The 22,404-nt window shown below is 38.3% G+C and overlaps 1 protein-coding gene across 7 annotated transcripts in view; it reads right to left on the bottom strand.

Moving 5' to 3' along the window:
• OSBPL9 (oxysterol binding protein like 9) overlaps nucleotides 1–22,404 on the bottom strand; it is a 163,764-nt gene that overhangs the window by 2,557 nt on the left and 138,803 nt on the right. For all 7 annotated transcript variants that reach the window (XM_045064513.1, XM_004774474.2, XM_004774476.2 and 4 more), the window contains 12 exons: nucleotides 17,896–18,055; nucleotides 14,033–14,145; nucleotides 13,624–13,742; nucleotides 8,214–8,299; nucleotides 6,867–7,038; nucleotides 5,525–5,609; nucleotides 4,624–4,734; nucleotides 4,289–4,352; nucleotides 4,027–4,167; nucleotides 2,612–2,690; nucleotides 1,666–1,757; nucleotides 194–329 (listed from right to left, as the gene is read on the bottom strand). In XM_045064513.1, the coding sequence (XP_044920448.1) occupies nucleotides 194–329; nucleotides 1,666–1,757; nucleotides 2,612–2,690; nucleotides 4,027–4,167; nucleotides 4,289–4,352; nucleotides 4,624–4,734; nucleotides 5,525–5,609; nucleotides 6,867–7,038; nucleotides 8,214–8,299; nucleotides 13,624–13,742; nucleotides 14,033–14,145; nucleotides 17,896–18,055 (1,358 nt within the window). The remainder of the gene's footprint in view (nucleotides 1–193; nucleotides 330–1,665; nucleotides 1,758–2,611; nucleotides 2,691–4,026; nucleotides 4,168–4,288; nucleotides 4,353–4,623; nucleotides 4,735–5,524; nucleotides 5,610–6,866; nucleotides 7,039–8,213; nucleotides 8,300–13,623; nucleotides 13,743–14,032; nucleotides 14,146–17,895; nucleotides 18,056–22,404) is intronic.

Below are 22,404 nucleotides of genomic sequence, written 5' to 3'. Positions count from 1 at the left end.
CTTCTCCCCCTCATTACACTGAAGTGAGTTTCAGGCTGGGACCAGGGCTCACCTTGTTCGTCACTATGCTTATTGAGAAGAGGTATACTACACACTACTTCAGCATTCACTGAAATGAATGAATGACTTACAGCACAGGGTACAGGGGGAGTAGCAGCTGGTAGGTTGGGGCAGGCTCCCCAGTCAAGCTTACCCTTGTCTCCCACTGAATTTCCTTTTCCTTCCTTTCCCGAGCTTCTGCTCTTTGTCTTTCTTCAAGTCTATGCTTGGCTTCGGTTGCTGCATCAATGTCTCTGATTTTTAAGTTGAAAGTGACATCCTTCCAAAGGCTAAAGGAAAAGAAGTCAAGACACGGAGTATTAGATGGACAGAGGAATTAGCAAACTTGAGACTGAAAGACTAGAGCCCCACTCAATTCAGCATAATGCAAGTATAAGTCAAATGGCTTTAAGAGTAGTTCACAGACTGAATTTCCTGAAGATTCCCCTGCTAGTTTCAAAGGAATAAAATAAAGGATGGGCAGAAAGCTGGATATATGGTACAGACAACAGAGAAGAAAACAGAACTGAAACTTGGGATTTTACTTCTGGCTGTACCTCTATCTAGCTATGCAACTTTGGGGCTTATCAGCTCACCTCTCTAGGGTGTGAGTTTCCCTTACTGTAAGTCAAAAAGCGTTCGATAAGGGCAAAGACATACCATTTCAGAAAAACTCCCCTGAATAATGAAATCTGGAGAAACAGTCTGAACAGAGAGAATAAGAATCAAGAGGTGAACGGCAGAGACTTATGGAGGTAGGAGATGTGGTTTCTTCTCAAGGCCTGGAAAATGATTAACTAGGTAACTTTACAACGGAAGACACCTAAGGACCAGAGAAGTGGCCATGCCTAAGATCCCCCTGTGGTGAGGAGCAAAGCACAAATTTCTACAGATGTCCACTTACAAATAACGAGCAGGCAGTCCAGCCACGCAGACTGTTAACAAGTTAGAGACAATAGCTGGGTAATGATTTGTAAGATCCTCTTCTTTCACTTAAGAAATGCCCAAATATGCTAAACAAAGAACTTCAGTGTGTGATTCTCATCCCACTGAGAGATCCTGATTTTACTGTGGCAAATGGGAAAGGAAAAAGGTATGTCTGAAACCACCGAAAATCTGAATACCAACTAGATCTTTTGATGGTATTAAGGAATTGTTTCTTCCAAGTGTGATATTGTGGCTAGTGGTTTTTAAGTCATTTTAGAGTTAAATACTCAAATACTAAGGGATGAAATTTTTTTTGAAGTTTTTGCAACAAAAGACCTTAGGGTATTTGTACACACCTCAATAGGGAACCTCACTGCCTTCTCTTATAAACCAGAAAGATGGTGGTAACCCTGCACACCGTGAATATCTATTATATCCCAAGCATTATATATACGATGTGTTTGTCTCATTCAGTCCTCACATCAACTGAGGTATCTCCCATTTTAGGAAAGAAGGCAAAGAGAGGCAAGCTGACAGTCATGGTTAAAAAGCTAGTAAGTGGGAGCTCATATGAACCCAGGTATTCAGGATTAGTCTGTGCTCTTTATGTTCTGCTATCGTGTCTCTAAAACCCAGCCCTGCCTTTGCTAAGCCATTAGCAAGGGCACTGCGACAAGAGCTCTAACAAAGTCCTCTTACCAGCGGGATTCATACTCATTCTGATCTTCCAACTTCCTCACTTTCTTCTTAATTATAGGCAACTTCTTGGTATCTATAAAAACTGCATTTTCCTAGAAAACAAGAGGTAGATGTTTTATTTGTTCAAATTGTTCCAGGAGGAAAAGTCAGCTCTTCCCAGAAGGCTTTAACAGATTTAATAAATCCCACATGGGAATAGTATGTGTAGACTGTGAGTTTCATATGCTACCTTCAGCTTAAAATATAGTGGTGTATCTAAGTCTTGGTAGGAGGTCAACAGAGGTTTTTAATGTGGCTATGTGCTACATGCTCAATATTAATCTCTTAGTTAAGTTAGATTCATAAACAACTAATTCTAATGTTAAACACTGAAGTGCTTCTTACATTTCAAATTCTCCCAGTCCAAAATCCAGTTCGTTTGCTCCTCCTGTTAATCCCATACCACCTTCTTCCTACTTTAATTAGGTACTGTTTCCAAGTTTCTTGAAGTCAAGGACTATCTTACTCATTTCTGTATCCATGGTGTCAGGCAGTAAATACGTTTCTTATAAAAAGTCAAGTTGTGTATACAAACACTAATTAGTTTAGCACTTAAAACATACAACCCGTTCTAATAAGACAGCTGTCACTTACTGGGTATTTGCTATATGCCAAGCATTATTTTATTTTATACATATATAAAATAATATATATTTATATATAAATATTTTATATGTATATTATATATATATATATTTTTTTTTTTTTTTTTACATACACTGAGTATTCTGAGAGGAAAGGGGAAAATAAAATATATTGCTGGGGAAGAGGTGGGGAATGAAAAGATTTCCTTGAAGAGATGGCATTAGAGTTGGCCTTGGTGTTTAAATTTCTGGATGGCAAGTGTCTACAATATAGCCTACAATAAGTGTAGAATATAGGAAAATATAGGAATATAGGTTCTTACCCCTGTTGCATATTTTGCATACATTACACCATTCCATTCCCCTTCAACTGAGCAAAAAGACTTCTTATCATTTGGAGAACTAAACAGAAAAGGAAACATTTCTGTTAGTCTTAAGCTGAAAACTACCAAAGAATCTGGTCAGAGCAGAACATGGAAGAGCAACTGTCTTGGGTAAAAGCAGTTTAGCGGAACTGGATTTCCCTGAGCCAACTGGAAGAATGAGGCCCCTACACAAGATGCTAATGAATGCAACATCCCATGAATAGTGGATATGAGGTGAGCAAGAGAGCCCTGTGCTAGAGACCCTGGGGCTACAAAGGATGAGGGATGGTCCCTGCTCTCAAGCTGTTCACAGCCTAGTTGTGGAGGCACTGCCACTGAGATTCTGAGTGGTAAAGTGCTATGGTGAGTTTATGTGAGCAGTGGTGATCAAGGGCAAAAGTGTTGAAATGAAGGTCAGAGAAGGTCTCACTTATGGATGTAAACCTGGAGACCAGGCTGTTCATCCTGAGGAAGGATCCTGAGCTCAAACGGTCCAAGGTATCCTGAGGTCCTGAGGTCCTAAGGTCAAACAGTTTGACTTGCTGGTGCTGGTCTGGTTACCTTCAAGGAACACTGAGAAGCAGGCCGACCCATGCCTTTGTTCTGGACATCTGATTTCCACCATCAGTTCCAGTGGTGACCTGTGCTGCTCTCTGAGCTCTGCCCATATTCTCTGACTGCAGTAATTTTTTAGATTTTACACTGATCTTCAGGTAAACTTCATCATGTGTTCATGCACCTTCCTGCTCAAGATTTCTTTGGATGCTAATTATGCCATCCCAATTAATTTCCCCGGAAAGCTGGTTAACCAGTCATGTATCTTCTTCCATCTGCAACCCTATTCCTACAGGGCCTCTTAGGGAAGACAAAGTCCTGCAGATTCTTCTCTTCCAGGCAGATTCTGAATCCACCCAACTGACTGTTACCCAGACAGCACAACTATCTTCATTTGACCCTAGATGGAACCAAGCCAAGATGTGATGGTTACTGTTTTTCCCTAGTAAAGGCAAAGAAAAAAGGACTGTGAGGACTTGGGAGACAATGCAGTGGGAATCACAGGGTCTACTATACAGACTGGCCCACGGTCTAATGAGTCAGGACTCTATGATTTGCATTAGCTGGCAATCTGCTAAGACTCCTCTCAGGTTCCTAGGAAGGAAATCCCAACAGTGAATGCTTCCTGTTCTAAACCGAGATTTTAGGTCTACTGATAAGGAATTTCAGGAAGAGACATACAGGATGTGAAACAAGTTTACAAAGACAAAACCATTGAAACAGTTAATTCCTCTTAATAAAAGTTACAGTTCAAGACAAAAAAGAAAAGTATTTCAGAGAAGCAGAAGAGAAGAGAAGCAGAAAAATAAAATACCTACAAAATCTCAGCAGTAATTCTGTGCTTCTTGCCCCCATAGAAAGGTTTAGTGTGGAAGACGATATTTGCACTATAGCCAGTTTTGGAACAATTGATGTTGCATTCTCCGCCTAGTTCCACCCAGGGCACTGTGAGGATAGACCTGCAAAACCAAAAGTGCAGGTAAGGCTGCCAGTTCAGAGGACAGAAAAGAGGGGTGAAGTTTAAGGAACAGCAGGTTCTGCTGCCAGCTGATCAGAGGAAATGGATATAGCTCTACTTGCCTTCCATAACCATTGGGGAATGTGAGAATATAATGTTCATCATAATCTAGACACGAGACACAGCCTGTGAAGAGAAGGGATAGAATCTCTGATGAGCATAAGGCTTTACCGTCTGGATGCTGGATACTCCAGGATACTCCATTCAATTTAGGGAAAAATCAATCCTGCACCCTCCCACCCCTGTTCTCCTCCCCCATACACATGCTTATATGCAAACAATGACATCCAGTCTGGCTTTCTTGGTGCCATTTTTCCCTCACAGGACAAGGGTCCACAGCACATATTACAATAAAATTCTATTAACACTCTAGTCTACCCAATGCTCAGAGACTTACCCTGCCCTATGTTGTGCACCCCAATCGACATCCCAAGGAATTTTGATTTGGTCCAGATATGAGCATTGAATTGTATCTTCTTGTTAAAGCACTCAGCATAAAAGGCTGAAACTGAACAGAAATTGTTTTCAATTAGTGCACTACATAGCTATAGTCCCCTCTCCAACTCAACCTGGAGAAAGAACAGGCTTCATGGGGAAAATCCTGGTGTCCCTCAAAGAACAGCTTCAAATGAGGCCAGGAAGGACGTTAATTGCCTTTTATACCGTTTCTCCCAATGCAAGCACAACATAGGACCATTCTGCCAGGAACTTCCCTGAACCATGAGGGAAGCAATCCTGGAGGCTTAAAATCCTCTAGTCAGCAAGCCATGTTCTTGCCCCACCACAAGCTGGGCCCATCCACTATTTCCAGTCTTAACATTGTTGAGCAAATAAGACATTAAAGATATGCATTCTCTCCACTATGTCAAGAACATACTGTGTATAAACTACATCTCATTTATATAAACCCAAAATTGCTGAGGTCTCTATAGCACAGCTCATTATACGTGTGATTTTAGAAGGACAAGTTAGTTTCCCACATCCCTGCTTTTTACACACAGCTAATCAATGGAACAGAATCTTTGGCACTTACATAAGAAAGAAGAGGAACCAATCTTCATAAGGTTAGGAAGATATAAGGATAAAATGCCATAAAATCCATACTATAGTGAACTCAGCTATGGAACTTTTGTGTTTTTTATTATTTTTTTAAAGTAGGTCCATGCCCAACTCTGAGATCAAGAATTGCAGCATGCTCTGCCAATGGAGCCACCCAGGTACCCCAGCTTTGGGGCTTTTAATGACCCTCTTTAGACAAAACAGTTTGAGAATGGATGGTGCAAAGCTCTGTAACTTACTAGGTGGATGATGGGAAACCTGTTCAGCCACAAACGTCACACAGTTTTTGGAAACCCAGGGAACTGGTCCTTCTGAAACTAGCTCCTGTAAGTAAATATAACATTTTCTTTTGGCGTGGAAACAGAAGTGACACTGTGGATAATCTAACAATTAGAGTCTCTCCGCCTCCCATGGTGGTTAACTATTCCCTCTTCCACAAGTCCAAGCCACCTTACACGTAACTTTTATTATGGCACTTAATTTCACTACTAGAATTACAGTTTTGTGTCTGTCTCCCTTCACTAGACCTCCCTGACCAACAGTTCCTTGAAGGCAAGCATTAAGTGCCTAACCCAGGGCCAGGCATGGCACAGATGACAGTCACTTATCAGTCTGCCAAATGAGTAAGAACAGACACATTATACTGCCTTGTCTTCAGTAAGGACCACATGTAATGAATCACACAGAAAGGGAGAGATATGGAGAGTTCATGGTTTGCTCAGAGGCTATTATGTGCCAGGCACTATGTGCTAGGGCCTCTCTACATTTGCTTGAGTCTTCCCTTTTCAACATCCTCCTCAAACCAATCTCTAGATGTTGGGGCCCTGAGAACTCAGGTCTGCATTATCTACTCTTCTCCAGGCATGCTGTCTTACTAGCTAAGTGTACCTGGTTCCAGTACTTTAAATGCCATCTAAATATACTGAAATCTCTAAAAGCCCCATTTTTATCCTAGACTTCTCCCTAACTCCAGACTCTTAAAAATTCTGACTCCCTACTTGACAACTCCACTTAAATGTATGTGTAATTCACACTTGATATTTCCAATTAGTTCTTGATTTTTCCTTCTCCAAATCTAACTTTTTTTCCTTTTTTGTAAATGGCATCAACGAACTGCTGAAGCCCACATGAAGGGTTCATCTGTCACCTTTCTTTTACCTCCCCCGGCTATCTGTGTAGTACTACCTCCACAATATAGCGTGAATCAACAATGAATCTTCTGGAATAATGCCAAAACTTCCTCAGCTATAGTCTTGCTTCTATTTTTGCCCCTTTCTGATTTATTTTGCACAAAATCATTACAGTGATTTTTTTAAAACAAAAATGCAATCCTGGTAAGCCACAAAATTACCATTACAGCCCACAAGGTCTTGCATGACATGATCTCTGAATCTCACTTCATGCCACTCCTTTCCTGCTCACTATTATCTAGAGGATGTTGACCCAACAATTCTGTTCTTCTGGGGGTGCTGTGCATCTTTTGATCACTATCTTTACCATTATTATCTGCCCCCAAATAAAATGAAATCTTGAAATCAGTATGCAATTCAATATCACTAAAAACATCAGTTCAGAACTCACTGTGTTCTCTTCAGTATCATTTGGCAATGTCCAGTGACACTGAAAGATTTCGCCTAAAATGGGGTTGTATGGCTTTTTGGCAACCGATCCTTTCCTTCCTGCATGAAAGGCGGAGAGGTACCATTTCACAACCTGAACCATTCGATCTCTGGCATCCTTCTGGTCACTAATGCTGCAAGGCAGAAAGACAAAATTTAATGTCTTGCTTTCTGACAGGACACAAGCTGATGCTGCACTCCTTCACATGGTCCACTATAAACCAGGGAGAGAGGACCCAGGACCGAGAGTTTTTAAAACTGAGACATAATATACATGATTAAACGCACTAGTCTTAAGTGTTTGGCTTGATGAATCTGATAAATGCATAGTTAATTAACCTGAATGACACAGGTTTAAACTGTGATTCCTCTTACATGTGGTTATTTTTTGATAAATAAAGTACTGTAAATATATTTTTCCTTATGATTTTAATATTTTTCCTCTAGTTTACTTCATTGTAAGAATACAACATATAACACATGTAACATACAAAAATATGTTAATACTGTTTGTGTTATCAGCAAGGCTCCCAGTAGGCTACTATTAGTAAAGTTTTGGGGGAGTCAAAGGTACTTATTTTTGCCTACATGGGAGGTAAGCACCCCAAAGCCCCACACTGTTTGAGGGTCAACTGTATACCAGTGTTAGCCAATGTGTCCACCCATTGTGAAACCTCAAAGTGATTTCTATCTGGTTCCAGTAAACCATAGTCTAAGGCCAAGGAATGTAATAAGAAAAGATGGATTGTAACACCCTGCTTTAAGGAAAAATGTCCTGCTACCACTGAAAAGCAATGTGAACTCACCTCCTTGTAAATCAGTGCCAACTTTACTTTCCTTTTGCATACATATCTACTATTACAAGCTAATATTTAGAAGTTATGAGTCAGTCTGTAATCTGGACACTAGACTACCAGCTCCTCAAGGGCAGACACTGACTTTTTTTTTTTCCTGGCAAATGCCAGGTGCTTCAGAAAGGTTTGCTAAATTCAGATAACTAAATTTTGTTGTGATGAAGTATAAACAGTGATTACCAATTCCTGGATCAAATATGTTCCAGCCTTGGCTTTATAAGTACTGGCTACCTATTAATGGGCTCTCAAGATTTTTTTAGTGTCTAACTTGACTGCTTAACATCACTACCATATAATCTAAGCAAACAGACAGGCATCTGATATAAGCAAAGTATTTAATGCCTTTTCCTAGAAATGTCTGAAAGGTAAAAGGAAAAAAAGAATTCATCTATTCTGTACAAAGAGAAAGTTACCAAGTAACATCCTAAAAATTGGAAACTAGAGTGTTCAAATACCTCACAAACAGATCCGGATGTGCAAAAAAGTCTGCATACATTTCTAAAAGAGATCTTCTTTCAAGAATGAATGTTGGAAGAACTACCTGAAAAACATAAACATTTGACCCTTGAGGATCAAATTCCACTACAGATAAACAGATTGCTGAATTGTTTTAAAAAACACAAAAACAAACACCCCCAATCCCAAAAATCTCATTCCAATCATGGTATACCCACCATGTACTGCCCAGGCATGCTTCTGATACCCACTTCCCAAACTATTCTGATTCAGAAATGCCCATTAACCTGCCCAACAGATGGGAAACGAAGAACAGACTTTGAACATTCAGATGTCACTTTCTTCCTGCAATCTCCCTAAAGCTCCTGAATCAGAATAACAATGACAAATGACACTCAGTAGCTACCCTCTGATGCCTACACACATTATGTTCCTTTACAACAATCCTGTTCAGAAGAAACTATTATCCCTATTTTACAGTCAAGAAAAATGAAGATCAAAGAAAATGAGAAATTTTTTCACTGCTCTGGACTGATGTGAATTCTGTACTGAATCTCTGCACTTTCTTTTTTTTTTTATCTTGTTTTTTAAATTTATTTATTTGACAGAGAGACATCACAAGTAGGCAGAGAGGCAGGCAGAGAGAGAGAGGGGAGGAAGCAGGCTCCCTGCTGAGCAAAGAGCCCGATGCGGGACTCGATCCCAGGACCCCGAGATCATGACCTGAGCCAAAGGCAGTGGCTTAACCCACTGAGCCACCCAGGCGCCCTGAATCTCTGCACTTTCCAATGCTGCTTCTCTATGATCATTAGTTGTATTAGGCAATTTACCTACTTATGCAACTGTCTTCTCAAATAAACGATCTCCTAGAATGTGAGGACTACACTTACACATGCATTCATAACTACTATTATACAGCAAGAGATTTTTAAATGAGCACTAAAGGAATCAATAAGAGAATAAAGATGGGAATCCAGCTGAACTCTCTTCCTACCATGGGGCTGACCCCAGGAAGAAAAATGTTGAGGGCCTAGGAATGTGGCAGAGGAGAAAAAAACCAGTAAACTGGAATATGGAAAGAATGAATGAGAAAGATTAGGAACAACCAATTAAAAGGAGAAGTATTTCATTAGGAAAGGAAAGAACAGTTTTTGAAATGTCTATCAAATTATCAATTATTCATTACGGAGCACCACAGACAACAAAAATTTCCTTAAATTTAGTAATTACTGTGCATCTACTATATTCAAGATCCTGTGTTAAATGTTGTGCACAAGGCAAAGGTAAGGATGAGAGAATACCATCATCAAATTTTAGGTGGAATACTGGGGCACTTGGGTGGCTCGGTCGGTTAAGTACCGAACCCTTAGTTTCGGCTCAGGTCATGATCTCAGAGTCGTGGGATCAAGCCCTGCATCAGGTTCCATGCTCAGCACAGAGTCTGTATGAGATTCTTCCCCCTTCCCTCCCTTTCTATCCTTCCCCCCGCTCAGTGCATGCACGTACCCTCTCTGAAGAAATAAATCTTTAAAAAAAAAAAAAATCTTTAGATGGATTGTGACAAATATACAAGAGATGTTCAGTGTCCTGAAAGTTCAGGATAGGGAAAGATCATGTTCTGCTGGGGGACCAGAATGAAGGCAGAGCTGGGAAATAATTCACTGAGGTGGCACTGGAGAAAAGCCTTAGTATGGCTATAACAGAGGAGAAAACAGAAAAACAAGACATGGACATGGGAGGGGGAGAAAAAAAGGAGGAGAAAGGAAATACTAAATCAAAAACTAATGATGTACTTATACAGGGAATGACCAGTGGACCGCTGTGGCTGGGTATATAAAGACTACCTAAGAGACTGATCGAAGGAACATAGCTTAGAAAAGGACACTGTGGGTCTAACATTTAGAATGTTTATAATAAGACTCCAGAGTTTACATTTTAAGTAAACTGTTTCCTATGTATGTTTCCTTCCTATGTATGTTCATAATCTAATATGGTTAGACTGGTAGGTAAGCTTACCTGCTGACTTGGTGCAATGAACTTAGAACTCTTCAACAGAGAAATTAAAAATGCCAAGAAAGAATGCTGAATAACAAAACGGATACTTTCTTTTTTTCTTTCTTTTTTTTGAGAGGGAAAGAGAGAGTCTAAGCAGGTTCCACCCACGGCACAGATATCCTTTGATATCTCATGACCTGAGATACTGAGCTGGCCAAAATCAAGAGTTGGACGCTGAAATGACTCAGCCAGTGATGCACCCCAGAAGTAAATAATTGTAAATATAAAGAGCTCTTAAAAGAAAAGATAAAGATTACTATTACCAGCAGAAAAATGGACAAAAGAACTGAGCAGGCATTTCAAAAAGAAGAAATGACCAAAAACCAAAATTTGATATGTAATAAAAAGATTTTTTTCCTCCCTACTTAAAAAATTTTCCTGAGAACTCCGTTCACCAGATCACCTTCAATGTTTTTACTACTACACTGATACCAGCCATCACATCAAGTAAATGGAACAGGGCTAGATTGTCTTTGACCTGGGTTCAAGTACTTACTTTGCTGCCACTTCATGTAAGGAGGCCCTGGAAACGAACTCGACATCCCTAAGTTTGTGTAAAAGGAGGATAATCCCATGCCCTGCTTATATCTTAGAACTACTTTGAAGAAAGAAAAAAAAAAACTACTTTGAAGACCAAGTGAGGTAAATGGGACAAGACTTTATAGTACTTCCAAACACTACAAAGTGCTTGGGAAAATAAAAAGTATCTGAGGTAAGAAGATACATTTTATAAATAGGAGAATGAGATAAAAATTTATGGCATTGTCAAGCAGAGAAAGACAACTGTCATATGGCTTCAACTTAAATGTGGAACATAAAAGAACAGAGGACCTTAGGGGAAGGGGGGAAAAATTCACTGGGAAAAAATGAGAGAGAGAGACAAACCATGAGAGGCTCTGGACTCTGGGAAACAAACTGAGGATTACAGAAGAGGGGTGGAGGGGATGGGGCAACCAAGTGATAGGTATTAAGGAGGACACGTGTTGTGATGAGCACTGGGTGTTATATCAACTAATGAATCATTGAACACTACATCAAAAACTAATGATGTACTTATACAGTGAACATAAAAAATTTATTGTATTGTTGTAATACTCTGGAATGCATAAAGGCATCAAGATTTCAGAATCTGTTGGCAATCACAGCCTTTTGTGCCAGTAAAGATTTCTAAAATAGCTAGTTTTTAACATTTTTGGTAAAAAAAATTATTATATCTTTCATAATATAAGAAGCTTATAGTGGCTATGGACCAAATATAGATTATCTCGCAGAGAAAATTATGAGAGGCACGATTTACAAAACTGAGTATTGCAGGCACTTTTGGTTGCCTATGCACATCCCTGCTTCATCCTTAGTTAACAGAATTCTGATTCAGTTTAGGTTCAGGCTCTAGGTAGCCGTGTGGGTCACAGATCTCATGGGGTGAATGTGATTAATCTATATCATTTAACCTCCCTTGCTAGTGACTGGCTCAGGTGTGGGCACACACATAGCTCTGGCCAACGAGATTCAATTGAAAGTCTGAGCGGCCTGGAGGCCTGTGTAGCTTAGTTGGTTAAGTGTTTGCTTGTGCTCTCTGTCAAATAAATAAATAAAATCTTAAAAAAAAAAAAAAAAAAGGGGGAAGTCTGGGTGCCTGCGTGGCTCAGTGGGCAGAGCCTCTGCCTTCGCTCAGGTCATGGTCTCAGGGTTCTGGAATCAAGCCCCGCGTTGGGCTCTCTGCTTAGCGGGGAGCCTGCTTCCCTCCCCCTCACCCCCACTTGCTGCTCTGCCTACTTATGAACTCTGTCAAAAAGAAAAAAAAAGGAAGTCTGAGGGGCCACTTCAGGAGAAGACCATCCTTCCCTAACAACAACAAAAAATCCATGAAAAGAAATTATTTTTCTGCCTCTTGACATTATTTGCCCAAGGATGGCATGACTAGAAGTGTGACACCCATTTTGAAATGACAAGGAGACAAGCCTGAATGTGAAAGTCAATATGGAAGAACAGAGTTTCTTTCTAACACACAACTGATTGAATTAATCAGTCCCACAACTACTTTACTTCTAGCCTTCTCATTGTATGAGCTAATAAACCTGGTATTGTTCAAATTATCTTCTGATGAGTCTTCTATTACTAAAGACCAAAGCCGACCATGGTGGAAGATACAGAACAGAAATATTTAGATGTCAACATCTAAAATTAAGCTCTAACTTACAAATCTGAAGTAATAATTCTGCTCTAGTAAATGCAATATAATGATCACTCTAAAAGTTCTGGGACAAACCCAGAACATTCCTGCCCAATTTGCTGGATTCCACAAATAAATGCTAGTCTTGTGTTTCTGTTCTCACTTAGATTTGAGGTAAAGGGTTTGATTATAGACACTTATTAGAAAGTATTATGGATTAGTTTTTTTTTTTTTTCCTCAATAGCCCTCTAAATCCAAAGCCAAAATAAAGCTGACTGGTGTCAAAGACTATCTAGCACTGTATTTGATTTGGTAGTAACAAAAGTGAGACTCCTAAATTTTATTAACTTTCTAAAGCCAGACAGAATAATAATCTAACCAAGATGAAAATTACTGCAGCTCATGTCTTTAAGATGAGGCACGGCAGTAAAAAGATTGGATTTTGAGATCACAGACCATATTAGAATCTCAGTTTTGCCAGTTATTAGGACTCAGCCAAGTTACTCAGCCTCTATGAGTTTTAGTTTTCTCATCCATAAAATCTTAACAGTAACACCTCTGCAGAGCTGTGAGAATTAAGTACAAGGATAAGGTTTCCAGCACAGTGGTGAGATATATAATAGGCACCCATATATTCTAGTCTCCTAACTTAACAGGGCAATTCTTTTTAGAGAACTAAGTTTAAATTCAAATTCAAATTCATTGTGTGGCTCATTGTGTGTCATACCATTTCTCATTTATGACCTGTTCTAATCCTTAACAACCCTGTGATCACAGAGGAAGGGACTGCTCAAGGTTACATGGCTTGCAAACACAGGATGCGAACACAGGTCCTCTAAGCCCAAGATTTCAGAACTCTGTTCGTTTTGATTCTGGGCACACTGTACTGCTTAAGGTTTTATCCATAACTACTAATCAAACGCAACATTATTCCTTGTTTGCCCCCAAGAAAACCCAAATCTAATTCATATTATCCACATATACTATATTTCTATGAATTCTAGTTTACATATTTTATCCATTTATAAAAATTCTGCTTATTCATCTACATTATATTAAACCACAACTGTAACAGAGGCTATGTCATTATGCTACATTTACAAGCCACATTCACTGAACAATCACTGAGAATCCACACAAACATGTTAAGACTTAGAGCAAATGCCAAATTTAATTCTTACCTTAGTAAGATCCATTCCAAGCCTAACCTGTGACAAGAGATGCATGATAACGCTTTTGTGCTCTTCCACCGACCCTGCCTCCCCTTCATCATCTCTATCATCATGTGAGTCGAAAAGGTCTAAAATAAAACAGATCTGCTTAGACTGGTATTAAACTGGGCCAACATGTGGATGCTACCAGTGCTACAAATCTTTTTTTCAAAAAAATGTTTTTAAGAGGAAGAGTTAAATTTGGGGCACCCAGTGGCTCGGTCAGTTACGTGTCTGCCTGGGATTGAGCCCCTCATCGGGCTCCCTGCTCAGCAGGAAGACTGCTTCTCCTTCTCCCACTCCCCCCACATTTCTCTGTGTCAAGTAAATAAATAAAATCTTAAAAAAAAAAAAAGTTAAATTCTCCAAGGTCACTTACCAGCATCACTTGTTCCATTGGACATGGAAGAATTAAGTGACTCTGTGGTATCTGGGCGCTTTAGACTATTTCCTGAACTGCTATGTGTCAAGACGGAGGCAGATCCAGAGGAACTTTAAAAAAAAAAAAAAAAAAAGCAGTAATTATCTTCTTAAGCCTTTTAAGAAAGCAATTCAGTCCTAGTAAGACATTAACCTATAAAGCTATCTGAAACCAATATAGGCAGACAGATGACAGAAACAAGCTAGACTTACAGTGAGCTGGTTACACACACTTACACACACACACACACACACACACACACACACTTTCCAACTCCCTGTCACCTTCATTCTGAGACTGTAAACTGTAAAGTGTGATGACTGTTTCTTGTCTTGTGCTTTTTACATAGTGTGTGTTCAGCCAAGCCATGCTGAAAGGTCAAAAATTAGTAAGAGAGGCCCTGGGTGGCTCAGTGGTTTAAAGCCACTGCCTTCAGCTCAGGTCATGATCCCAGGGTCCTGGAATTGAGCCCCACATCCGGCTCTCTGCTCAGTGGGAAGAAGCCTGCTTCCCTTCCTCTCTCTCTGCCTGACTCTCTGCCTACTTGTGATCTCTGTCAAATAAATAAATAAAATCTTAAAAAAAAATTAGTAAGAGTTTTGCTTCTGCAACTAAGTTTAAAACTAGAGTTCATTTTCTTTTCACATTACTTTGCATAAAATTACATATTACTTCTCTGCAACAATTTCTAGAACCTGAAAAATTGGTAAGTCTATTACTTAAGTCTTAAAAGATGTTGTGTCTATATTTTTGAGATCCTTTGATAAAAGCCCACAATGGTATTTAATGTTCTTCCCAGTCATTTAAAAACTGTATTTGAAATTACAAAATAAAAAAGCATGGTATTTTTTAAAAAGTAAATTTATGATAACTGAAATTATGAGCTAATTAATAGGTTTAAAAAAAGCTTCCTCTCTTATTGTACCTGTAATCGTAACTCACCCAGGATTACTTGTATATTAATAATCAAAGGCATACAGTTTACTTAAGAGTAAAAAGAAAGCCGAATTTTTTACACTGCAGATTATTATTTATAAAACAGTACACATATAACCAGTTTTTGTGAAAAATTTATGGATGTAAAGCCTATTATATATTCTAATTTAAACACACTTTGCCCTAATTACTTACCTTCTCTTGATTTTTTATTTAATAATAAATTCTGGTTGGTTTTTTTTAGAGTTTTTCACAGCAAAACTAAGTAGGAAGTACAGAATTCCCATGTCCCTTTTCCCCCATACATGTACATCTCTCCCATATCATCACCATTCTGCACCAAAGTGGTACACTAGTAACAACTCATGAACCTACAGCGGCACATCATTCTCTGACTCAAAGTCCACAGTTTACATTAAGGTTCATTCTCAGTGGTGGACATTCTATGAACTTTGCCAAATCCTCCACTGTAGTATCGTAGAGAATAGTTTTCCCTACCCAAAAAAATCTGTGTTCCACATATATTAGAACATTAAAATACTAGAACATTCTAATATTAAAATATTAGATCAATATGTACTCTAATTTAAACATAGTTTGTCCTGGTTACTAACCTTCTTTTATCTATTTTTCAAAAATCCTTAGGTAACTAAATATTGCTTCTTTGATAATTTAGTAGTATACATCATAAGGTACTATAACTAATATCTACCTCACCAGTTTTGAAAGCCAATAGTAAGAGAGATCAAATTATCATTAAATAAAAGAGGTGCATGTTTTGTGGCTCTTTGGTATATCATCAAAATAGAGTCAATCTTTTAAATCCATTCACCAAAACCCCCAAATTCTTTAAAATATGTATCTTATTTTAGATGCAATTCTGAAGGTAGGTCAGATCTATGCTGTGCTTTTCTTTTGTACTCAGGTTAGAAACCATGTTTGGGGCAAATGAAATGCTCAATAGAGCTCAAAATAAAAAAGGTGATAAATTCTCATTTATCCATTTCATAATTTACCTCAATCAGGAAAAGAACTGAAAGAATGCAGTTAAAAAATAACAGCAACATTGATAAAAATGATACGCATACAAGGCTTATCTGCAGTGGACTAATTTGTATAGTATGTAATCATAATATCATAAACTAAACCAAAAAATGTGAAGGCTGAACTGAATTATAACAGAATCCAAAGTCTTACTGAGTACTAAGGGATGTGCCAAACGCTGTGTCTTTATCTCCGTAACACTTTAACCTCCATAACAACTGTATAAGATAGATATGATTATTCTCCTCATACATGGATGCTCAGCTCAGAGGTTCAGTGACCAGCTTGAGATCACACAGCTGTTAAGCAGTGGAGCCATTTCAAAGGCACGTCTGGCTCCAAAGCACAGGTTCTTTCCAATGTGGACTTCCATCTAGTTTATAATTGTGTGCAACCATACCGTTCAGTGACTTAGTTCACATAGAAACTATCAGTACTGCGGGTCTTTAGAAAGTAAGCAATGTAAAACACTTTCACGTCTCTTCCTTCAGAGACCGAAAAACAGTAGATAGAAACTTGATGCCAGAGTAAAAAAACAAGTAGTAGCAGCTGATAACCAGCAGGTGTCACAGGCTCAATGCCTATCAAGATCAGGCAGAGACCATAAATACTGTGAACTAGGCTAGATTATAAGGAATACAGACCTGGAGCAACATATTCAATTTGAAGGGATTTAAGGCTCTGTAGCTCACTCAGTTGAGTGTCTGCCTCTGGCTCAGGCCATGATCCATGGTCCTGGGATTGAGTCCCACACCCGCTCCTCGCTCAGCAGGGAGCCTGCTTTTCCCTCTGCCTGTTACTCCCCTGCTTGTACTCTCTCCCTCTCTCAGACAAATGAATAAATAAAATCTTTAAAAAAATAAAAAATAAAACAAAACACCACCCCCCAAAAGTGAACAAACACTCTGCTGGTCAAATAAAACATTTGCAATCCCTACCAGTTTGGGAATCCAGATTAGGGCATACAAGGAGAGCATAAAATTGAGGGAGGAAAGGAATTCAGTGGTTAGCTGGACACAGAATTTAACTCTGGGCCCCTTCAAATGGGAGGTTCATCAATTGTGTATTTGTCATGGGATGGGTACCAGGAGAGAACAGAGAAGGAAGCTTATAAGGAGAAAACAGAAAAGCCCATGAGCCTACCAGTGACTCTGCAGACATGCCTATTACATGTACAACAACTAAGTATTTTTAAATTTATTTCCTATTTCATAAAAATTTCAGGAGAACCCTTTGAAACTGGGGCCAGACTCAGATACTATAAGCTTTCCTGAATATGGTTTTATGCTTCTGGAGGAGAGATGAATCTGTTTTGATATTCAATTGTACTCTGTTTAGCATAACACCTAATGTTTGATATAAGATGATATTCTTGATTCTGTTTAAAGAAAACTTGCTTGGAAACATCAAAAATCAATAGTAAGTTTTATCAGAATTTTCTTCCAAATGCTTATTTCCTTTTAACCCCACTATCATTAAAAAAAAAAAAAAATTCTTTTCCCCCCCAAATTAAAGCTAATTCCTACTAGCCAACTGCTAACAATGGTTTCTTTCTAGCTTTCTCAATCTCATCTGACCCTCTCCTAATGTCGGCGCTATGGAAATAATGTCAGGAGTTCAATTAACAATACTGGCATATTACTTTAGCTGATGCTAATTTATTCCACTTGAATTAAGTCAAAAGTATTTGAATTAAGTCAAAAGTCACAGAACTGGCTTTGCTCAATAAGCCAATCAGAAAAGCAGCTTTATTATAAGGGAGTCTGTCAATTCTACCAGTCTCAAAATATAATTAATTTTTAAAATCAAGAGTCATTTAAATACATAGATCAATTACTTACTCTATTAAGCGCTTTGGGGATGAGCCACTTTGATGGAATTCATCAGCATCATAGAATTCATCTTCACTGCTAGAATAAGAGAACTCGGGGACAGTATTTGGAGACAAGTTGACATGGCTTGGAGAAGTCAAACTGCTACTAGGTGGTGAGTGCCCACTGCCTAGGAAGTAAAAACATTTTAAATTAGGAGACAATGTTGGTAATAGAGGAAAAAAATTAGGGAGATGGAGTCAAAACAGACTTTTCTAAAATCAAGAAAAGTTAAGTTGGTAGAAGTCCTTACACTCTCTGTAAAGAAAATCAACACTTAACCTAGCCAAAGAAAAAGGCAAATCACGTAATAGAATGGGACATAGACTTTTAAATGAAAAACTGCTATCTTCCCATTTATAAATATCCATAATTAGAAAGGGAGCTCTTTCATTTGTAATTCAGTGTGAGTTCTGGGGTCTGAAGCCCCACAACAGATACAATGCCAATGGAGAGCCAGGCCTCCTATTTTATACTACAGAATCAGATATTTTAAAAACACAGCAGGGACACAATGAGAATGCATAATGGAAAGAATACCAAAGACCACATGAAAGTTAAAATATTGTCCAGGATATCACATTCACATTAGTCATTATGTTTTTGACAGTTACATGAAAACACAAAAGCACCACACAACAGCCCTAGCACTCAACATCCAAACTCCTTACTTCTTTTCTACCTACGTCAAAGTCAGATGCCTGGGGCTCAGGGGCAAAGAAAAACAGAGGTCTACTATGGGAAGAATGTTTAAAAGGAAAGGACTAGAAAAAACATCTTTCTATACCTAAGCAGTCTAAGGAAACGGAAATTACCAGAGATCCATAGAAAGACTACTATCTAATCTCTGTGATCATGATTCACTGTCTAGTAACAAACAATAAAAGTATCAAACCATGGAGGACTACTGAGATTAATTCAACAAGTGTTTATAGAGCATCTACAGGCTCTTGGCAATTTATGCCCATCTGCTATAGATGCTTGACAGAGATTAAATTTAATTAAGTCAATACTAGTAATCTAAAAACCAAGGCCACAGTTATAGAAGTTGAGAAACAGCAGCAACAAAAATGAATCCATAGTCACCCACGGATTGTTAGCCCATTCTTGCGTTAACAGAGAAAAAGCACATCCACTGCCACACTTAGTTGCCATGTTCACAAAGATACTTTAAAAACATTAACAGAAAAAGTTTGCACCAAAAAAGGTAATCTTACTATGGAAATTGCAAAAATAGTTCATCTTAGCAAATAACTTTAAATTCCCCGCCCCCTGCAATACTGGCAGTAAAACTGGAAAGAGACTTTCTCTTACTGAAACAGGCAATAATAATAATAAAGCCCCCAAACCACCCAGGAATTAAAAATGATTAAGAAACATGCAAACACTCCAGGTGATCACACAATTAAAAATGCGTCCAAGAAGAAAATGAGTTTGGGAACTTAAAACAAAACAAAACAAAACAAAAAAACCAACAAACACAAAAACTGAGTTTTCCTTATGAGAACAAACAATATTATTTTTTTTTCCTCAGTTGTTACCTTGTTTCTTTTTTGTATCAGAAAGAGAGTTAAGAAAAGGAGAAGAAATCAGGTTGGAAAAAAGCAAGAAATAAATCACATGTTGATTTCATTTCAAAAGTCCTTTAAATATACCTATGCAAAAATGCTGTATTTTAAAAGTTATCTTCTGAAATAATTATATCCTAAATTACTTATTATAATTATCCTAAATGTACACAGGAAAAATACCCACTTTTTCAAAGTTTGTAACTGATTTTATGTAGCTCTAAACAGACAATTCTGGCTGTTTCCAAACTGACATAATCCTTTCTTTAGTAAAAATGTGGAAGATTTTATATAATCTGAAGAGAAATCTAAGTATCCTTTGGATACTTTGGGAGTATCCAAATACAGGGAGAGTGAGAATCTTTATTTATTTATTTATATTATTTATTTATTTGACAGAGAGAGCACAAGTAAGCAGAGCCGCAGGTGAGAAGCAGGCTCTCTGCTGAGCAGGGATCCTGACATGGGGCTCGATCCCAGACTGAGCCACCCAGGAGCCCCAGGGAGAGTGAGAATCTTAAGTAGGCCCCATACCAACCAAATGTGCCTGAGACAGGGCTCTGTCTCAAGACCCTGAGATCATGACCTGAGCCGAAATCAAGAGTCCGATGCTTAACTGACTGAGTCACTCAGGTCTCCTAGAGTATCCTTTTATATTAAAACAAAACAAAACAATAAAGAAAACACAGGTACTATTTTTAAAATGAACAAAAGGTGATACAAGTAATGAAATACAGGGAAAAAGTCAGCCAAACATTTCAAGCTCATTATTCAAATTACTTGTATTTTCCCAAGAACTTCAAGTAAGAGCTATTTTTGCTTTCTTTCAAATTCAGAAGACAGCGGCCCAAGCTATTAAATATTAAAGAACAAAGTAACAGTATCAGCATCTTTACTAATTCAAATTTCAAAATGGGCTAAAGTCACAAGGTAATTTTCATTATTACAAGACAGGAGGAAAGTCCTGTCTAGGAAAGAAATCTGTGGAGCAACAAACAGGGGCTCACCTCCTACTTCCTCAAGGCATAACAGGGACAAAAGCATGAAGTTTTCCTTTGAGTTGATCTCAACATAAAACTAATTAGTTTTCAAACAAGAAATTAATCTAATACTAACACTGATAGTATGCCTGTAAATTACAGGAAAAAATAAAGGCCATAGTCTAAATAAAGAGAATACATGTTAAAATGAAGTATCTTTTTTTGCTTATAAAATAACAAAAATGTGAAAGAATAATACATTTAACCTTAAAAAAATATATGTGCCAAAAGTGCTTGTACAAGGATATTCACTAAGTACTGTTTGTAACAGGAAAATCCTGGAAACAACATAAATGTCCATTAACAGAAAAACAGGTAGTATGTGCTCAGGCAGCCATATAAAGAACACTGCAGACCTAACAGTATAAACACAGAAAGCTCTCTAAATGTTCTCTGTTAAATGAAAAGAGTAAGTCACAGAAACACATGATGTCATTCAGGTTAAAACAACAAGAAGAATACAAAATATATTTTCACAGAACTAGAACAAATAGTACTAAAATTTGTACAGAACCACAGAAAACCCCCAATACCCAAAGTAGTCCTGAGAAAGAAGAATAAAGTGGAAGTATTACAACACCAGATTTCGAAATATACTACAAAACTGTGATGATCAAAACAGTATGTATGGTATAGCCATAAAGACACACATATCAGTGGCACAGAACAGATACCCCCCAAAGTAAATCCATGATTATACGGTCAATCCATGACAAAGAAGGCAAGAACACTTAACCTGTGACAAAGGAAGCAAGATTATACAATGGGGAAAAGACAGTCTCTCCAATAAATGGTGCTAGGAAGGCTGGACAGCTGCAGGTAAAAGATGAAACTAAAACTTTCTAACACTATACACTCAAAAATGGATTAAAGATCTCAATGTGAGACTTGAAACCAAAAAAATCCTAGAAAAGAGCACAGGCAGGAATTTCTCTGACATCGGCTATAGCATGTTTTTCCAGATGCATCTCTCTGAGGCAAGGCAAACAAAGGCAAAAATAAACAATAGGGATTACATAAAAATCAAAAGCTTTTCCACAGCAAGGAAGCTATCAACAAAACAATAAAGGACACCTCAATGAATGAGAGAAGATATCTGCAAATGATATGTCCAATGAAGGCTTAATATTCATAATATACAAAGAACTTCTACAACTCAATACCGCCCCCCAAAAAAATCTGTTTTAAAAATGGGCAGAGAAAGAAAGGGGAGGGGGCCAGAGGACTGAATAAACGTTTTCCAACAGACAGATGAAGAGGTGCTCAATGTCATGAATCATCAAAATGCAAATCAAAACCACAATGATATCACCTTACACCAGACAGAATGGCTAAAGTCAAAAATGACAGGAAATAACAAGTGTTCGAAACACTAATTCAGGGGACACCTTGGTGGCTCAGTTGGTTGGGCTGCTGCCTTCGGCTCAAGTCATGATCCCAAGGTCCTGGGATCAAGTCCCACATTGGGCTCCTTGCTCGGCAGGGAGCCTGCTTCTCTAGCTGCCTCTGCCTGCCTCTCTGCCTGCTTGTGTGTACTCTCTCTCTCTCTATCTCTGGCAAATAAACATAATTTTACAAAAAAGAAAAAAGAAAAGAAAAGAAACACTAATTCAGAAAGATACACACACCTCTATGCTTACTGCAGCTTGATTTACAACAGCCAAGATATAGAAGCATACCCATTAACAGGTGAATAATGAAAGGAAATGTGGTGTACACACACACAAAGACACACACACAGAGGAATATTTTTTTTTTTTTTAGATTTTATTTATTTATTTTGCAGACAGAGATCACAAGTAGGCAGAGAGGCAGGCAGAGAGAGAGAGGAGGAAGCAGGCTCCCCGCTGAGTGGAGAGCCCGATGTGGGG

This window comes from Mustela putorius, unplaced genomic scaffold (assembly GCF_011764305.1).
Source record: "Mustela putorius furo isolate JIRA1106 unplaced genomic scaffold, ASM1176430v1.1 tig00003853_pilon_pilon_pilon, whole genome shotgun sequence".
Classification (NCBI taxonomy): Eukaryota; Metazoa; Chordata; class Mammalia; order Carnivora; family Mustelidae; genus Mustela; species Mustela putorius.
Note: the sequence above shows the minus strand (reverse complement) of the source record. Positions and strands in the feature narration are given on the sequence as shown.